General features: G+C 40.8%; 3 protein-coding genes across 7 annotated transcripts; 2 read left to right on the forward strand and 1 right to left on the reverse strand.

Annotated features, from left to right (window-relative positions):
* Nucleotides 1-1,426: 1,426 nt before the first annotated feature.
* LOC115727299 lies at nt 1,427-3,414 on the reverse strand. 2 transcript variants are annotated; one of them, XM_048276693.1, is made up of 4 exons: nt 2,486-3,414; nt 2,289-2,360; nt 2,061-2,100; nt 1,427-1,943 (listed from the first exon to the last, which is right to left on the reverse strand). In XM_048276693.1, exons 1-3 carry the CDS (start codon nt 3,191-3,193, stop codon nt 2,095-2,097), a joined length of 786 nt encoding a protein of 261 aa, XP_048132650.1. In that variant the 5' UTR covers nt 3,194-3,414; the 3' UTR covers nt 1,427-1,943; nt 2,061-2,094. The 2 variants fall into 2 exon arrangements, with proteins under 2 accessions (XP_048132650.1, XP_030513341.1); XM_030657481.2 differs by having other exon boundaries at nt 1,427-1,960.
* Nucleotides 3,415-5,010: 1,596 nt separating this feature from the next.
* LOC115727286 (E3 ubiquitin-protein ligase HOS1) lies at nt 5,011-12,112 on the forward strand. 2 transcript variants are annotated; one of them, XM_030657462.2, is made up of 10 exons: nt 5,011-5,331; nt 5,954-6,341; nt 6,643-6,777; nt 6,872-7,047; nt 7,695-8,099; nt 8,217-8,375; nt 9,240-9,737; nt 10,292-10,429; nt 10,716-11,431; nt 11,565-12,112. In XM_030657462.2, exons 1-10 carry the CDS (start codon nt 5,230-5,232, stop codon nt 11,737-11,739), a joined length of 2,892 nt encoding a protein of 963 aa, XP_030513322.1. In that variant the 5' UTR covers nt 5,011-5,229; the 3' UTR covers nt 11,740-12,112. The 2 variants fall into 2 exon arrangements, with proteins under 2 accessions (XP_030513322.1, XP_030513323.1); XM_030657463.2 differs by having other exon boundaries at nt 11,568-12,112.
* Nucleotides 12,113-12,685: 573 nt separating this feature from the next.
* Nucleotides 12,686-18,388, forward strand: LOC115727281 (2-oxoglutarate-Fe(II) type oxidoreductase hxnY). 3 transcript variants are annotated; one of them, XM_048275752.1, is made up of 11 exons: nt 12,686-12,931; nt 13,743-13,935; nt 14,086-14,166; nt 14,441-14,492; nt 14,978-15,099; nt 15,433-15,533; nt 15,621-15,679; nt 16,052-16,108; nt 16,196-16,241; nt 17,343-17,422; nt 18,011-18,388. In XM_048275752.1, the coding sequence occupies exons 1-11, from the start codon at nt 12,854-12,856 to the stop codon at nt 18,072-18,074; spliced, it is 933 nt and encodes a 310-aa protein (XP_048131709.1). In that variant the 5' UTR covers nt 12,686-12,853; the 3' UTR covers nt 18,075-18,388. The 3 variants fall into 3 exon arrangements, 2 of the variants coding, with proteins under 2 accessions (XP_048131709.1, XP_030513313.1); XR_007197755.1 differs by lacking the exon at nt 18,011-18,388 and having other exon boundaries at nt 15,955-16,108; nt 17,343-17,388; XM_030657453.1 differs by lacking the exon at nt 16,196-16,241.
* Nucleotides 18,389-18,972: the final 584 nt, after the last annotated feature.

Raw genomic sequence — 18,972 nt, forward strand, 5'->3', positions numbered from 1 at the left:
GGGCAAAGCTCCACGTCATGGGGCGAGCACGGGTGTCGTCATTACAATCCCTATGTCGTATCGTGCATGTCACGGCTATTTGTACCTAGCTATGACCGTTATATAACATTGTAATATTGCAAAATATAAAAACAAGATCTTTTATGATGTCTAATATTTAATTACGATGCAGGGTCATAAGGTTACGCGATACAACATTGCCGTTAAAAAAAAAAAAACCGGGAGGCTCAATGCCCCAAGTCGGGCATTTCAGCAACCATTTGTTTAAGAGAAAGAAGTCGAGTTTGATGAACGCAAACGTTCGAAAGACCTGAAAATCTAACAAAAGAGAATCGATTATGATCAAACAAGCCTTGGAAGGTTTGAACCTACGAAGCGAAACTGAATCCGTCGCAGATCGGACGTCTCTGTCGTGGCCCCTGGTTAGCCCCTAAGAGCAGCAAATAGCGTACAAACAAACAGCCTCGTAAGACACTGGCCAGGTAAATAAAAAAGTTCCACGTTTTTCACCGTTAAATGGCCGACCTGTGTATTAAAAATTGGTTTGCTCGATCGAATCTTCCCCCATGTAAAACTCTTGTAATGCAGACCCCATGGAATTTTGTACCCATGACTTTTGGCCGAAGCAGAACTGCTATTTTTTGGGGCCAACTCTGAAGTAATTAGAATGGACTTCATCTATCGGATAAATTTCAAGTCCAAAGCCGAAAGGCACAACATAGAAATCTGCTGACAACTAGAGCTCTGTTCTAATTTTGCAATTTCTGGAGGTCTGCCTACTTAGGGACCGCATCAAGTTCGACAGCATAGTCACTACATATGATGACGACGACGAGGTAGATCAGTTACTATCAATAAGAATGATGCTAGCAATCAATGAGTAGGTGTCTCATAATCAAACCACATATTGGCCAATTTTTTTCTTCTTCGTATGCACGAAAATGATTATTGAAGGCAAAAACAAGCTTGGAAGCATTCAACACCGAAATTTTAGAGCTGCTTAATATCGAATATCAGACTAATATAGGAGAAATGGAAAGGTGCTTCTGGGCGCGCTAGAGGACCGTCACAACGTACATAGCAAAACGGAGCTGACCATTTTGAATAAACACCACCTTTTGGAAAAGTTCTCTCTAATTTTGGAGTCTGGATTCACAAAGAGTCAAGAGAACATGCTCATGCTGCGATGAAATCATTGTTTCGATGGAGCAGAGGAATCTAATAATCTTTAAAAAGAAGGCAAGAGATTGGGCTCGAAGATGAGCAAAGGACGAAACAAATAACATGAAGAGCCAACCTCGACCTCATCTTCCAGGGGAGGGAAGCAAGGGATGCCTCCAATTGGCACGTTTTGTATCCATTTTGCCAAAAGCAGGAATTATGGCAGGACTTCCCATAACCACAACAAGCTGGCTTTTTTCTGGCCCTGGCCCTAACATTATTCTAGGGAAGCCTGCCAAACATCATAAGTAGAGATCGTAATACTCCCATTTTTGCCAACCTAATTCAAAAGCACAGCACATTTCCACATTGCCTATATCCGAAGGCTTGTTTTTCGTCCTCTAGCCATGAAAAACTTACTTGCACATTGAAGATTTGCACTGATATATTGATAGGTGCAATTTTTTCTTTCCCTTTCGAAGCGTTATGCCGACGTGTATATGATAAGAATCCTTAATATGGACCAACCAGCTAATTGAGACCCCAGTACCCTTTGCCTCATAAATTACTCTTGACACTATATATATGCGAAGATTCCTGCACAACCCCAACATGCGATGCACCGCAAAAGGAAAACGAGAACTACCAAACTATGGCGCTATAAATTATCCTGCGCTTGATTAGATTTCCCCCATACTACAGCACGCCATACCTCCAATCGTGGTCTCAGTGTGGCGTGACCGGTTCATAACTTCACCTGACCACCTTCTGCCTTCAAGAAAATTAGTTCCGTGAGAAAAACGAAACAACCAACACCTATGAATTGCAGGTCAATTAGTCTCCTTAACGATCTATAACAGAGAGAGAGAGAGAGAGAGAGAGAGAGAGAGAGAGAGGGGCAACCTTGAAAGCAGAAATAGCCAGGCGAGCATTTCATTTCTGCAAGAAGGATGAGTCACAGATCTTAATTCTTATCCATCACCATCCAAAAGATGAAGATAACAAAATGTAAAGGGAAAAAAACCAATTGACACTCTCACAACTTGCCCTAGGAAATGTATACGTATCTGTACGTAGGCGCACAGCGAATCCCGAGAGAGAGAGAGAGAGAGAGAGAGAGAGAGAACCTTCGCCGGTGAGTCAAGCATCCGGTAAGCATCGGCCGTGATTCCCACCAACCAAAGACCTGGGAAGACGCTCTGCAAAAACCAAACCAGACGCGAATGAAACAGTGCGAGAGTTTTACCACTCGGCAACACTTAAGAAACACAAAATCAAAGCGAAACAGCACAAGACGACGCAATCGAAGGTCCTCCATCCATACATCGAGCTGTTTCTGCGCAATCCGGGATCGCTTCCTCGGTCTCCGAGCAGGCCTTGACCCGGTCATCGCGAAGACGTCCTCCTCAATCTCCTCCTTCGACAGCGATACCCACAGCCTCCTCTTCCCCTCCTCCGCCTCCTCCTTCCTCTCTCCGCTGGCCGCCTCTGCGAAACCTCGCAGTCGCGCCGATTTCGGCGGCTGATTCACATTCTCCTTCTTCTCGCCCTGTTGGACAGAAGGATGAACCATCGGAAACGCTTCGCGCGACTCTCCGTTCTTGGAGAAACCGTTGTTCGCTCCTCTTCTCGGCCTCAGGTTCCACGGCCTCTGCACGGCTTCCTCCGCTTCGGTTTCTTCGTTGTCTTCACCGCTGCTCTTGTTGTTGTTGCCGCTTCTGAGATCGGTGCCAGCGACGTTGATTTTCAACGTCTCTCTCTCTCCTCCAGAGCCCGATGCCTGCTTCTGCGGTTTATCGAGGACCGGCGAGGGGGCGAGCGGTAAGCAGATGCTGATAGCGCGGCCGCAGCGCGATCCGATTGCCGGGGGGCGCGATTGTGGTTCGCGGTCGTCCGGAGGAGGGGGAGGAGAGTCGCCGGAGGAAGAGGGACGGCGGTGCTGGCGGTGGCTGGCGGTGGCGCTTCCCCATCGCAGGAAGGTCGGCATGGAGAAGTTGTGGAGCGGCTGTGACTTCACCGGCGCCGTCGCCATAGGAGGAGGAGAAAGAGAAAAGGAGCTGCCCTGATGACTTATCGACGGCGGCGTATATGCAAATATATGATCGCGTGCTTGCGAGTGCGTATTCGTGTGAAACGCCGGTTGCTTCTTGTGTTCGCCGAGTGGAGGATCACAATGGAGAGAGAGAGAGGACGATGGCGCGGTGAAGCGAAGACGAAGAAGAAGAAGAAGAGGAAGAAGCAGAAGAAGAAGATGCGAAGCGAAGAAGAAGAAGAAGAAGAAGATGGCGATTGCGAAAGAAAACTCGGCGTGTTTTGTATGAGCCGGGATGCACAACCGAGTTACAAAAACGGGGCGTCGTTTTACCCCTTCCTCCATTTCTTCCCTTCTCTATTCGACTTGGTAGTACAATGCTCGTATTATTGTATTTACACTCACAACACGTATGCGTGAGTTTTTCAGTAGATTTTATGTTTCTCATAATTACTGAATTTGTGGGGGGCAAAAGAAACATTTTTCTCGCAAATTTATTAGGCACATGCTAATCGTATGGTATTTTAGAACGTTTTATGCTTTTTTTAAATGTATTGTAATGATTGCGTAATATTTCGAGTTTTACTTATACATCAATCCAATCGAAGGAAATTCCTAAAAATCCATTCAATTAGTCATTTCATTGCCATTAAATGCTGGATTTCCGATCCTATTGATAGCAAGAATTCGATTTTTTATCATACGATAAGCAAGAACGATTGTTATATAACTTTTTTGCAAAGCCTATTTCATATAATTATGGTTCAAGCCTTTTTGAAACATAAAATACTTTTTACTTATATCAATGTCTTTCTCAAAAAAAAAAAAATCATGAAAAAATGAAAGAATGTTTAAGTTATCAAGAAAGATTAATGATTATATTCTTATATTAACATACTTTTTTTCTGTAGCTAATCGTGAATGACAAATCTTTTAAAAAAATTGTATTCGCAAAGTATAAAAGATTAAATGTAAAAAATAATTAATCAGTAAATTCAAAATTATCTGCAAATGGCGTGATTTTTAGAAAGTGAAAGTTGATCGCGATTTCGTGAGAAGATTATGTTGTGATAGCATAAAAGAAGTATAAAAAATCGTTCAGTCATTATAATGGAGCAAAACAAAAATTGCAACTCTCTGCACTATTGTCCAACACAGTCTTTTCCCTAAAACTTTAACTTATCAACCTTTTTTTCTGACTTCGACAAAAAAAAAAAAACTTTTTTTCTGACCAATTTTTTTTTTCACTAATAGAATGGTAATTAACTAAATTTTATAAATACAAGTCCGAGCTAACCAACATTGGCATAAACAAAAATTGAAAAAATGAAGAAAATCAAAAGCGGGAACTACATAAATCACCATTCTTGTACTTTACCAACGCTCTAGCGGTTCTTGCTATTTAACCTCCATTATTCACAAAAAATAAAATAATTTAAAATTACTTTTTAAAAAATAATAAATCATTTTTCTTTGAAATAATTAATGTGTAAAAAATAATTCCGTCGTGAAAAATAATTTATGTGATGAATTTTTTTGTTCATTTATTTTTATGAGCAATATTGATAATTATTTTCAAAAAAATATTTTTTAATTATTTATTTTCTACGAAATAAAGGGAGCTTTATTTTTGCCAACACAATATTACCCTCTGAAAAAAATAAATAAAGAAATACTTGTACGTACAGGTACAGCCTGGATGGGCCGACTACGACAAATGTCGGGATGAATTTCTTGCGGACGAGCCCTAAAACGTCGTCGTTGTGCCGAAACGATATACGATCCCTCGAGTGCCTCCAATTTTTATTTTTTTGAAAAATTAAAAGTAAAAGAAAAGAGAGCTTCGCCTGGCTCCAATGGCTGCCCCATTGCTTAAGCCCTAGAAAAATCTCAAACCTCTCTCTCTGCTCTACTCTACTCAGCACTCGCTCGCTCAGTCGGCTATTTCGCTCCTCCGTGTTGCTCGTCCTCTCGGGATTGTTCGCTGCAATCGACCCGCCGGCCCGTTTCTCCTTCCTTCCAGAGAGGGGGGAGAAATGGAGGCGAAGCGGTTGAGCAACGGGCCAATTGTGGCTTCGCCGGATGGCAGCGGTCGCACGAGATCTCCGCAACCTAGCTACAGCAGCAGAGCTGTTCGGGTACGCACTCGCTTTCTACGTCCGCGAGGACTTAGTGTGTTGTTCTGGACGGCAGTCGCCGTCGGAAGGCGGCGGTGGGGCGTAACATTTGGCTAAGCGTCGTTGACGGCACTCGTTTTTTGCTGTTGCTGGAAAGGACCGCGTTGGCAGTTCTAGCTTCGTCGGTAATGGGGGCCACCATTGGCTCCATGGTGGTGGCGGTGTTTTTGTATTCTGAGCATTTGATTAGCGTTTTTGCGTCTATAGTCGTGCTCTTGTCGAATGAGATGCAAGTTTTGCCCCTCCAAGCTGGTTTTCCTCCGAATTCTTTTGATGCATAGCTGTTGGGGGAGTCCGAGACTTGTTTTTGTGGCTTAAGGTTGATTTGATTCTGTCGTGAACAATTTTTTTGAGTTGAGCTCATGCATTTGACACAAATGTTCAGCTGGTGAGACTTTGGAACTTCTTTGAATTGATTCTTCCATATGTTGAGGGAGTACTCAAACGAGTCTGACAAATAGGAATGACAGATTGGACATTCTCTGAAATTATGGCATTACATTTATATCTATTTTCACTTTTTTTTTTATAAGATTAAATGTTAATGTGCTGTGTTATTGCTGTCTTGGGATTTGCTTCTCAGGAAGCATTGGAACACCTAGCTTCTGTTGATTTGGTCGATTTGTGCAATGAGGCGAAGATTGAGCGGTGCCGGGCAATTAGAGACTTGAGAAGTTGTGGCCGCTATGTACTTCATGTTTTAAACTCCTGCAGTCATGCATCCTTGTGTGCAGAGTGTAGTCAACGTTGCGATCATTGTCCGATCTGTAGAACCCAAATACCCAAAAGTGGCAACAGACTTCGGCTTCGTCTGTACTATGAGTGTATCGAGGCTGGCCTTATCTCGAAAAGATGTGACGAGAGATTTCAAGAAAGAGAAGATGAGAACCAGCTGAACGCGGATGTTCTACGTCTATATTCTTTGTTTGATGTGGCATTAGAGAATAATTTGACGTCTTTAATATGCCACTGTATCCCCCAAAGATTTGAGTTGCGTTTCTTTACAGTAGTTTGATTCCACATTATATTATTCAATATACTAACAAAAATTTACAGAAACTGGAATTTTCTTAAGAAAGAATTGGTCAGTTATGAAAAGAGTTTTACTGGAACTGCAATAGGGGGCTGTTTACGTAGACAGCAAAAAACATTGATTCGAGTTTTCATCCTTTTGCAAATAACATTAACCTACATTCCCTGATCAGATTCATTTTTCTTTATCCAAAAGCATTGTGTTCGTGGAACATGTTCTCTTTGACAGAAGTTCAACAGATGTTACAGATGTTTGTATGGATGAAAGTGCCGTATCTAGTGATCCTGTCACTGCATTCTTGCTTGATGAAGTGGTTGTAAAGGATTGGTGCAAGAGAACATTCAGTAACATCGTGGCAGAGCTTCGAGGCATTTGTATCCTGAAAGTCTTTCTGACACATTTGGAATTCCAGTCCAATTTCACTATTGTGTTTGGATGTAATTTCTCCTTAACGTTTTCTTGAAATAGATAACCTTGAATTGAAGGATATGAAAAGCAGGTTGAGTTTGCTTCTCAGTTATTCTGTGCCACTGGCTGGCATGTCTAATGTACTAGAAGTTTTGGAGTCGTCGTTCAAGGGAAGTCTTTCCCCGCAGTTGCACGACTTGCACCATCTTCATGAGAGCATATCGAAGACAAAACAGGTTTGGTTAGTGGAGTTTTCAGTAGTTCACTTGAGAACCATGTTCATAGTTTTCTGTTAATGTTTCTTAAATAATTCGTCTTCCAATAATATTGTTGGATAAATTTTCAGTACCATTGATCTAGCTAAATTACACATGTAATATTTATCAAAAGCAATTGCCAGCGGCTGGAGAATGATTGTTTTGTCTAACCAAAAGATAGAGCCGAATGTACAGTCTTAAGTCTAGGATATTCCCAGTACGATCCATTCATTTATTTTTATTTTTTTTTGGTAAGGTATCCATTCATTTATTGCTTCCTATAAAAAAGAACAACAACCCAGTTTTTATAGAACTTGCACCAGGTGATGGACAATTCCTGATAATCACAAATTCTGTTGAGGCACTGGGTGTTTGGACAAATTTAAAGTGAATTTCAAGAAGTTTCTTGAGCAGACATAAACATTGACATGCTTCGCTTTATTCTTATTCTGGGTGGAATCTTTGTTGTGAGACTATGTAACTATGAACTAGCAAGTCATCTGAACATGTATTGAGTTTGGGTATATTAAACGGAGATCAAGATGTGAAGCTGTTCCACAGAATGCTTTGGCTCTGTTTTTTAAGGTGGGAGTAACTTAATTACTGCCTTTTCCCCCTTCGTTCAGCATATGGAGATTATGACGTGGTGCATACGGCATGAATTTTTAGCAACTCTGGGGTCTCGGTATGCTAATTATGAACAATGGCGCAAGTTTTTCCGAGAGAGAAAATCAGCTGCAATAAAGCGTTCATGGCCTGATGTCATGAATCTCTCCACTGAATCTGGTGGACAGGAAGGTTCCCTTTTCATTGAAGATGCTGTAGCAAATCTCGAGATAATCGAGGAAGGTACGAATGAAATGGGAGAGGAGTCAGAGCTCTTTTCTTTGCAGAAAAGTGGAGGCTCCTTGTTCCTTAGGGCTAAGGTAGAAGGGTTATCTGGATGCTATCCATTTGAAAACCTTCGTGCTGCAGCTGACATGTTATTTTTATATGGAAGTTCTGATTTGGTGGTTGCAAAGCGGGCAATTGTATCCTTCTTTCTTTTGTGTATTTCAATAAGCAACAATGCTTTATTTAATTGCATTTGTATTTTCAAAGTGATGAAGATGCTGAAAAGTACCTTTTTTCCCTTAACTGGCACATAGTTTCTCTATTACCTCTATGATCGTCACTGGACATTACCTGATGAACTCTGGAGAAACGTCGTAGATGACTTTGCAGCATCTTTTGGTGTAACCAGGCATTTGCTGCTGGAGTCTCTAACATTTTATCTCTTGGACGATCCCACAGATGAAGCTTTGAAGGTAAGTTGTTGGATGGGCAGGATATGCGGCTTTCCATTACTGTACTGTTGGTAATTTATTTTTGTCAGACAAATTTATGGTACTTTTTTCTTTGAGGTGGCATCATTACTAGCCTTCTATGTTTTGCGTTTGCACATCTAAACATCCAACCGGCGAACATTTCTCGGATTAACACCAGGAAGATAGAATTTCCTTCTGAGTCAATGCACAAAAAAGTCGTGGGGCAAATTGCAAAAATTGAAAAGGCCGGGGGCCAACTTGCCGCAATTCCAAAGAATTGGGGGGCAACTTGTAATGCTCCCATACCTACATTTATTTCTAAGCATTTAAGTTTGAAAACAATGAAATATTTTATTATTGCAAAGTAATAAGGTGAAGTCCTTGCAACCAAGTTAATCATTAATTATAAGAGGCTTCAGTTGCAAAACGGAGGAGTTTCTTTAAGGAATGAGACAGTAATACTCATCTGGGCAGCTTGTTCTTGTTTCAGGTGATTGTGAGTTTTGGATGTCTTGAGGATCCTTTATATTGAAGAGGGCTAGTCTTTGGTGTCACTTGTCAAAGTGTCATTATTCCCTGGACAATGCAAGTAGAGTGCAATCGAAGTTACTGAAAGCTAAAACGATAAAACTCTTCAAATATGTGTGCCAGCAAGTATTAGTGAAGTTTCATATCAATTTACTGGCCTTTTGGATACTATGGTATTTTTTGGGGCCACAGAGAATGTGGAGATGTTGAATATTGTCTTTTTTTTTTTTTTCAGGAATTTGGTTGAGATTCTACTGGTTGGTTTTTTTTTTTTGTCACCGGAAAGATTCTATTGGTTTACAGTCTAATATTTATTCCCAAATTTACACTCCTTAGGAAGCTTGTCACCTTCTTCCAGAGATCTCAGGCCCAACAACTCATCCTAAGATTGCCCAAGTATTGTTAGAGAGAGGAATGCCAGATACAGCCCTGATGGTTTTACGTTGGTCTGGGCGCGATGGTGGATCACAGTTAATCTCACTTCCTGAGGCCATTACTGCAGTTCGAGTTAGGGTGGAGTGTGGGCTGCTGACTGAGGCATTTACTTATCAGAGAACGCTTTGTTCCAAAGTCAGGGAAAGGAAGCTTAAGTATGAAGCTGCTGTTGATCCTTCCAATGCCATTACAGGTGAATGCAGGACTTGGGTGGAATGGATGGAAATTTTAGTCACTGAAATATGTTGCCTTTCCATTAGGAGAAAGCTTGTAGATCGAATGATAGAGTTGCCTTGGAACTCTGACGAGGAGAAGTATCTTCACAAGTGTCTAATGGATTATGCAACCGATGACCCTTCAAGTATCATTGGAAATCTTCTCGTTGTTTTCTATCTCCAGGTAATCTAGTGGTATTTAGAGGAAACTGATAATTGAGTTGCAGTGTCTCAATATATGAATCACCATTTTTTTTCTGCTGATCACTCTGAGAATGACTATGAAATGGCACTTTGAGTGGCTTGACTACTTAACCATAGTATATTAAATGCAAACGGTGGCAACAAGAATATTGCTTCACTTTGTCTCTCTGATTAATTTGTCAGATTTCGCTGATGCCATCAACAATTGTTTGCTACCAAATATTGTTTGCTTCCCCCACAGAAATTTCTGTGTTTCCATCTGTTGGATGCTGGTTTGTTCCGTTGCTTTTACAGCATCTCTGGTAGTTGTTCGTCCCTTGTAGGTAGTTATAATTTTCTCTTTTGGGAATTTTACCCATTGGTCCAGGATATATCAGCTTTGAACTTGGGTCTCTTCCTTGGCCCGCCAACCTTCTTGCCTCTGGCCATTTGCCCAGGGAATTTTCTGTGAGAGCTAGTTAGTTATTTCATCAAACAAGAAAATTGTATGGCTGTTTAACTTGATTCCCACAAATCCCTTGTATTCCATTGCAGCGACACAGGTATTCTGAGGCATACCAAGTTGATTGTGAGCTGCAGCGCCTGGAGCAGGAATTTGCATTGGCCACTTCAGCTAGTCAAGACGTGTTATCTAGAATGCAAGTAGCTAGTCACTGGAGAAAAGAGCTAGTGGTAAGCAGTCTATACTTGACCTTTTAGCTTCATGTTCAAAGGTGGCAAGTTGTTGGACAGTTGCTTCCGCTCTACTAGAGACGAGGACTCCAAGCATGTGAAGCCACCGTAGGTCGATTCTCATAGTAAGCTCAGTTGGCACTGACATGTAATATGCAAGATACCTAAATGGAGGTCCTTATGAATGCTTATTTTAGAGTTTTTATCTTGATGTGGTGCTGTGCATGAAGAATGGTTTGTAGTCACTACTGCTGGAGAATAACTTGCAAGTGCTTGTACAAAACAGGAGAAGTGTATAGAGTTGTTGCCAGAGGTGCAGCAGCAACAAATAAAGAGTGAAAAGTTGCCCGACATTGCCGTCACCTGTGAAGATGCTCATATGCCTGAAGAATGTGATCTTCGGCTTGAACATAGGCCTATTCCTTACAGTTCTTCAATTCCTTTAGCTGTGGATTCTTCTGTTATCTTAAATGAGGTGATGACGCCTTCCTCAAAACAATCTGATTTGGTGAATCCTATCAAACTACCTGTATCCAGTGCCAAGTTTGCAGTTGGACTTGGTAACACTGACTGGGCTTCAGTTTCCGGAGAGTCATTGCTTTTGAATACAGAAAGAGGCTCAAAGCTTCTTGGCAGAAGTTTAAAAAATGATCCATCAACATCTGGAGCTTTTGATTTCAAACCTGCCTCACCATTGCAAAGGTTTCCTAGAGGTTCACCCAAGTTTCGTCAGAAGAGTTGGCCCCAGGGCAATTTGTCTCATCATATTTTCTCAGTGGTAGAACCAAATGGATTCAGCGACGAAGTCCAGAGAAGTAGTCATTTACACTCTCAATCACCAATGGCGAATTCTCGGTCTTCACCTGCTAGCCACCGCGGTCTATTGAGAAGTTCTAAGCAGGACCTTCACAAAACAGTATCTGGCAAAAGGGTCCATTCAGAGGCCGATGGCGTGCCTTGGAATGCTGTTTCTTCAGATGATCTAATGGACATCTCTTGGAGGTAACACGACCGCTCTCCTCTGTTTGTTTGAATATCTAACTCTTATTGTGCCTCCATGTTGCTTTTGCACGTAACTGCATATTTTATAATCGGTCTTTTGATACATCTCCATGGTACGGTTTCTAACTCTCAGCAGTGGTGAGAAATCTTTGGCGGTCGAGGATGAGAATCAAGCTCGAGCACTGAGATGGAGATCCGATGAAACTAGTGATGAAGAAGAGGAGCCACATCAGCAGAGATTTGTGGGGACAACTCCTTACCGATCTCCCGTTACTGCAATTCGAAGAAGCAGATTTGCCAGGAGATGATGATTGCATGGATTCATTTTGCATTGAGCTCCCTTGTTACTTGCGATTGATCTTCCTGTTTGGAAGCGGGACAAATATAAAACAGCTGTAACTTTTGCCTGAAGTGGGTTCATGCCAAACTTTTGCAGCTTCGACTTGGTGAAGGAGCTGCTATTATGTATGTCCTTATGTATAATTCCCCCGGAGTCTCCTGCGTGGAGTTCTCGATCGGGGAACGAGCTTGAGCAGTTGCCGTGTTCTTACATCTTCAGAGTGACTCATGGCACATAGCATTTTATGTCAGTCTCGGCAAAATTTTTGTGAACCTGTAACCGGATCTGAGTGCCTTGAGATCATTTTGATTAAGAGATTTTGAGCGTCTAGGCAAAGCAGAGCTTTCTGGTGCTCGTCTTGATATGGCAGAACTAGTTCGACCGGGAGTCACTTGACTCCATTCAAAAGCATCTCAATAGGAACATATCAATTGCAGGCAGGATAGCGGGAAAGCTGTTCAAGAAACGATGGATCAGAGAAATGGAGTGAAGGATGTTGCATCTTCCCGTCACACCATAATACTGCCTCGAGGGCTTTGTTTTCTTTCTTTTCTTGTGAGTAATCGAACTGTTCATTCGTATTTTTCTTTTGGTGCCAAATCATGCTTCAATCGGGTCGTTCACTACACTAGCTAGCCATGCGACGGCAACGGAGGAGGCGGCAGCGGCATCAATGATTGGTCATTGAGCGGGGTGGCGGTTGTCTGGTGAATGGTGGGAAATGGTCTGTAGAAATAGAATTGTGGTTCAGAGTAGGAAGTGAATTTCAATGATGCAAAGGGGAAATTTAATTTCGCGGACAGAATTTATAATGCTTCAAATCACTCTCCCTTGAAGAGAGAATAAGGACAATTGTGGTGGAAAATAGAATGAATTTGGCTTTCTTTTTCAATTCTCTCTACTTACGAAGGAAATAAAATTTCAACGCGAGAAATCAACTTGAAAAGTCAAACAAGGATAACCTCTGCACGTCTTCTTCCACTTCCCTCTTTCCAAAACGCACCGTCGTCGGTGTCGAGGGACAAGGCTCACATCGCGGTGCACTGTCGGCGGAGCTGTGAGAAGGTTGAAGAAAGAATATTATGGCGGCGGCTCTGAAACTTCCAATCATAGACTTGTCTTCGCCGGACCGCCTGTCCTCCGCCACTTCAATACGCCAGGTTTCTTTCTGCCTTAGCGCTGCGCGGACGGACTCGTTCCTGTCTTTCCCGTTCCTGTTTGCTTCTGTCAGAGCAGAACGAAGCTCGTGGCTTCGTCGAGCTCTCGGGTCCCCGTTTTAGCTGTGTCCAAAACGAGTGACCGCCAGTGGTTTTCGAGTTGGTCGGTGGCTGGGGACCGACATTGGGTGATCTTTGTGTGCAAAATTGCAATTAGCATCATTGCCACTGCTGTAGTTAACATCATTGACATGGCTGCGATTGCACCTGTAATTGTTTTTTTTTAAATCGTTGACCTAACACTATTTTTGTTCGGAGGGTTTTAGGAGGAAGAGAAAGGGTTTTACATAATCGTGTTTGAACTGAGGGAAAGAGACGGAAAGGAGTAGAATTGATGAGGAGAGATCAATAGGGATTGATCTGGTTAATTTTATGTACATTTTAAATCTGTTTGAATCTCGGCATAGGGAATTGGAGAGATTCCGAGATTTGGAGATTGTTTATGTATTACTTAACAAATATGTTCTCTTTTTCTCATTTATACACTTATTCTGCATCAATTTATAAATGCAGATGATACATTTTTTCATCTCATTTCCCTCGCTAGCATCCATAATCACTCCATCCAAATTGAGTGTAAAGCTTATTGTCTTAAAGAGTCTCTCCAGTCATTTCATGTAACGCAACTTTATAGTGCAAGGAAAAATGCGAATTGGTATTCAGATTGGCTTGAATTACTCTTTGTCGTTCATTTGGTGTGTGTGAGAAGACCATCTCAGAACTCAGAAATGTGCGCATGTGAATTGGATTGCAGGCTTGTATAGAGTATGGCTTCTTTTACCTGGTGAATCATGGCGTTAAGGAAGAGTTGCTCACCAAAGTGCTCGAGGAAAGCAATAAGTTCTTCTCATTACCCTTGGAAGAGAAAATGAAATTGGCTCGGAAGGAACATAGAGGCTACACTCCCTTGTATGCTGAGATCCTAGACCCTTCCTCAAACTCCAAAGGTCTCTCTCTCTCTCTCTCACGCACACACACACTCATACATCCTAACCAATATGGAGATGTATTATAATTTCGGTATTACTGGTTGGTTATCCGTTGTTAAGGACAGAAAAACAGGTTGGTTATTACTTACAGGTCTGTGATTCCATTAGGTGACCCAAAAGAGAGTTACTACATTGGCCCTCTAGAAGATTCTTCGCATCAAAAGAATCTGAACCAATGGCCTCCTGAAGGTATGGTTTGTTGAATATATTTGCTCATATTCAAATGGATTGCTTTTCATTGGGGCATTGTATACAGTAGTATTATCATGACAACATCTAAGTCGACCGCATCTCACTGTGAGCAACTATACTATTCCTCTAACACCATTGCGCTTAACTTTGTCTGCTTCATCATCATCATCATCATCATAAGGGTTATCCCAGTGCTATGCAAGAAATCGTTAAACGCGGACTTTTGTATGAGCAGTGTTTGAAATTTCTTTCCCCTTCTAGTGAATTCCAGATATGATGCCATCTTGGAAATCTACAATGGAATCCTACTTCAGAGAAGTAGAGTAAGTTCTTAATACTTGCTTATTGTTGATGCTGTTGCATGTTGATCAACCTGGAAGTAGTTACATTATTGTTCATTTTAGAGCTTGTACCTAGCGATTTTGTTTTCCCAAAAAGGCCATTCTTTGGAAAATTGTAAGAATTTCCAATTATTGGAATTTTTAGACTAGACAAAAAATCCTTAATCTATTTCCGGAACAAAGAGATGTGTCTCACCAAGTTAAATGACTTCTGATACTCATTCTACTCTAGCTCTTTTGCTATGCGATATGTTGTTACTTGGGCGTAAATTTTCAGAAGAATGATGTGGGTCAAGTGGATGTCCAATTTTAGGAAAAGAAGAAATATTGAGAGGAGGCACAAATAGTTTCCGTCTGTTTCTTGTTCACTGTGTGTATTTCTGTAATTGGTTGTCTCTCTCACATGATGAATTTTCATTTTTACCATAACTTACTATTTCTACTGGTATGATGGACTTTTTTACTAGGTCTGTAGGGAGAAAGCTTCTCTCTTTGATTGCTACGTCACTGAACCTGGAGAATGACTTCTTTGAGAAAATAGGGGCTTTAAACAAACCTAGCGCATTCCTTCGTCTTCTACACTATCCAGGTCCAGTGGTGCACTCATCTCTCTGATTTTCGTGGCTAATGAGTAAATATCATTGTTCATTGCCTCGGATCAGTTCTGAACTTATTTCAAATCCTATTGAACTTGACCTGTGCATGACTGGCTAGATGATATGATGAATCAAGAGGAAACTCATATGAGGAGTGTTCTTCTAATATGAAATGTTAAAAAATGATCATATGGCATCATATATCAAGATATGTTCTAGTTGTGAATTTGGTAAATGTCGTTTAGACTTTTAAAATAGCATGGTTGTTCTTTTACATTGAAGCAAATGAGAACCCAAAGTGACAATCGTCGTGGAATTAATTTCAGGTGAAGTAATGATTTCCGAAGAAGAAATTTGTGGTGCATCTGCACATTCTGATTATGGAATGGTCACTCTACTGGCAACTGATGGAGTTCCAGGGCTGCAGGCATGTCGGCTTTAATATACTTCAGTTCTCAAGCATGATAATCTTAAATTTTTGTCACGGGGACAAATGAATGAAGCCTATCTGCAGGTCTGCAGAGATAAAGATAACCACCAGCGATGCTGGGAGGATGTTCCTCATATAAATGGGTGAGTTTGTTATCCTCAAGCAATTTATCTTTAGAACTTTAAGACGAATGATGACTTTGTTATGAGTATTCTCAATATTTTTAACATAACATCCCTGAGTGGATTAGGAGCATTACATTGACTGTTGCTTTAAAGTCGTATTTCTGGTTTGTCTTGGTGAACTGCTGATGATCCATCCCGTAGATTATCCAAAGGCTTACAGCTCTCTTTCCGACTAGTTCTGTCGTTTATTGTACTGTTTCTGTTGGCTCTCTTGTGGTGTCTTCTCTTTTTAGGAATACAATACAAGCAGAAGAAGATGAAAGAAGCACTAGCATAGAAGTTATCTGTCTACTCTCATGATGACCGAGTTGGCTATGCTTTGTTTTGCAGGGCATTCATTGTAAATATTGGCGACATGATGGAGAGGTGGACTAACTGTTTGTTCAGGTAATCAAAAACCAGAAAAACCAGATTTAGCAAGTTTTTTAGGAAGATAAAGTATCTTTTAAGTTTTGGAGTTTCTCTTACTCTCAGGTCAACACTTCACAGAGTGATGCCAGCGGGACAAGAACGCTATTCAGTAATTTACTTATCTGCTATCTGTTCGCTTGTCATTCTTCTGTTTCCAAGTTCTAAGGCATTGTCTTTACACTTATCCAATAGTTAGAGGAGATAGTATCAGCGAGTTGAGAAGATATTCCTTCATCAATACTTCTGACATGCTCCTGATAAGTCAATATGTCTTTCATCCCCTCTAGTTGAACTGAATATAAAACTAAGCTAAAGTCTTCGTTTCTCATGCTTAAGAGACCAATAATTGCCAAAAGGAAGTGATGGAACAGAAGCCATGTCTATTGCATCTTAATTTCTTTATTACTGGATTGTGATTTCTTGTGAACTATGTATTTTCATTCTCGTTGTTTCTATCACATTGAAATTGTCAAATTTAAGTACTAGCATCATTTTGTTTGTACGAAGGATATGTTCCTCTTACCCCCTGAAACCTGGTTTAAATGGGCTTGTGAAGTTGCGTGTTAATTTAGCTTTATCATTTCAGTATTTCGCGTGTGTTAAGTGATCCTTCTGTCGAATGAATCATATCTCTACCTTGATTGTTGAATGCTCTAATAGTCGAGATTGTCGGGCTATGATAATTCAAATGCATGAGAATGTTGCTCGCAACCCATTTCTAGCATTTCCACATTAAAAAATACTTCCAACCTAAGAATTTCATCCCTAAGGATTTGTTTGTGCTCTTTCAATCAGAGCAGGAAAGCAATAAAGTTTTCCTTGTGCCATCTTTTTCTCCTGGCCTTTCATGTTTTTTCTTCTTTCTTCAGTAGATGCATGCTTACTGAATACCACTTCAGGTTCCTCGTTTTTCTTGTTTTTCCTCACTTCAAATACTTAATGCGATGAAAGTTAGAATGTTTCTGTTTTGTCTTGAGACTAGAGTCCATGAAAAGAGCACTAACTGAGTGGGTGGGCCATGTGAATGATAGCATATTTATGGTGATGTAGAATATGGTACTTTATTGAATGTGTAGATGCTAGAATTTTGTATATTCCTCTTCACCATTGTCTATTAGTACTTAGAATAAATTCTCTCATATTGTCAGAAAATCTTCTTAATTATAGGGGAGACATGGTAACTGTTAATTTGATATTGCATCCTCTGCAGATGGCTTTTTTCTTTGATCCAAACGAAGATTGTGTGGTAGAGTGCTTAAAAAGTTGCTGCAGTGACTTGTTTCCTCCAAGGTATCACTGCAACTGCCCACGTGGAGGTGTTCTTCATTAGCACTATTGACCTAGCAATTACATATTTTATGCACGCCACTGCAACGGCAAACTAGCCTGTTTCTGACTAGCACATTCAACACCTAGAAATATAAAGCAAAAATGACCTGATGGTTCAAATTGCAACTAAATGGTAGCAAGATTTTGGTAGCTGGAGATGCATAAGCGTAGGACAAACAAAGTTTTTTCTCGGTATATCTTCTTTCGTGGGAGATTGCACATGTATAAGGATTTGGTGTAAGGTTGCTTTTCGTAAAATTGTTCCTGAAAGCAAACATCAATGGCTTGTAATAGGTACATATGGATGCAGAATGGTAGTCATATGCATATCCAATGTTGTCCTTTTTCGCTTCCCTTAATAAGCATGTGACTTGTTCTTGTTAGGAAGTAGGAAACTGCTGGCTGTTGATTATTTGGGGCATAGCGATCTTTGTGGGGGAATAAACGTATTCGAGTTTGGTGTGATATACTTATATGGTTAAAAGTGCTTCACTGGTGTTCTGGACGCCTGGAACGACAACTTTGATTGAACTTACTTTGTGCGTGCAGGTTTCCTCCGATTCGGAGTGGAGAATACTTGAGAGAACGGTTCCGGCTCACATATGGAGCGTAGTTTAACTCTTGTCCAAGCAAACCGAAGTGTCCTACATTAAACTATTATTTGGAGTGTCAATAGTAACATGACGTTCGACCGGGCATTTCGACTTCTACTCTGACGCCATACATATCTGGGTCCGCACATGACCAGTACGATGATTAGGGTACAATTTCACTTCGTTTCCTCCTTGTCTTCTCGGCTCTCCCCCTTGGTCGCAGCTCTCCTTCATGCTAGAGCTTTCTCGCTCCCCACCTTGTTGAACCAGAGGTAATCAGTTTCCGATTTGGTCCAGTTCCTAGACAGTCCAATGGAACCGGTCACATATGCTTGAAACAAATACTCACATTTTAAATGTGAGAAGTACCCCTACTAATTTAAGAGTTGAAATGATTTTTTCAAAAATTTTAAGAAATAAAATGAGGACTAAAAAAAATTGTCGGTTTAGTTCGGGCGGTCCTGGTTCCTCTTCAGAACTGGGAATTGAATTGACAATTACTGGTTTCGTTTTTATGGAATTTAAACAAATCGGCTGGTCTGATCCGATTGGTTCTTTTTGCTCATTCTTAGTTGAACCTCATTTGGAAAAACGAACCGATGCTACAGCGACAAGTATTGGAAGATGAGATGAGCCACTGCCTATGGGGACATGAGTAGGACTAATGAGCTAAGTTATGCTGTTCCTCTTTTTTTTTTTTTTCAAAAATCTACAATATTTGATGAGCATTTGATAAAATTTCAATCTAAAAGTTGGTAACTTACTAATGAGTCGGACATTCACCTTTGGTTGGTCACATATTGATAAGTGAAAGCTTTTGGAGACTTCTAAAGAGTCGGTAATTTTCTCCAATATTTATTTTTGTATCATCGACTTATCAATTTTCGTAGTCAACAGTAACATTCAAAAATGCACATT

Source organism: Rhodamnia argentea, chromosome 3 (assembly GCF_020921035.1).
Source record: "Rhodamnia argentea isolate NSW1041297 chromosome 3, ASM2092103v1, whole genome shotgun sequence".
Taxonomy (NCBI): domain Eukaryota; kingdom Viridiplantae; phylum Streptophyta; class Magnoliopsida; order Myrtales; family Myrtaceae; genus Rhodamnia; species Rhodamnia argentea.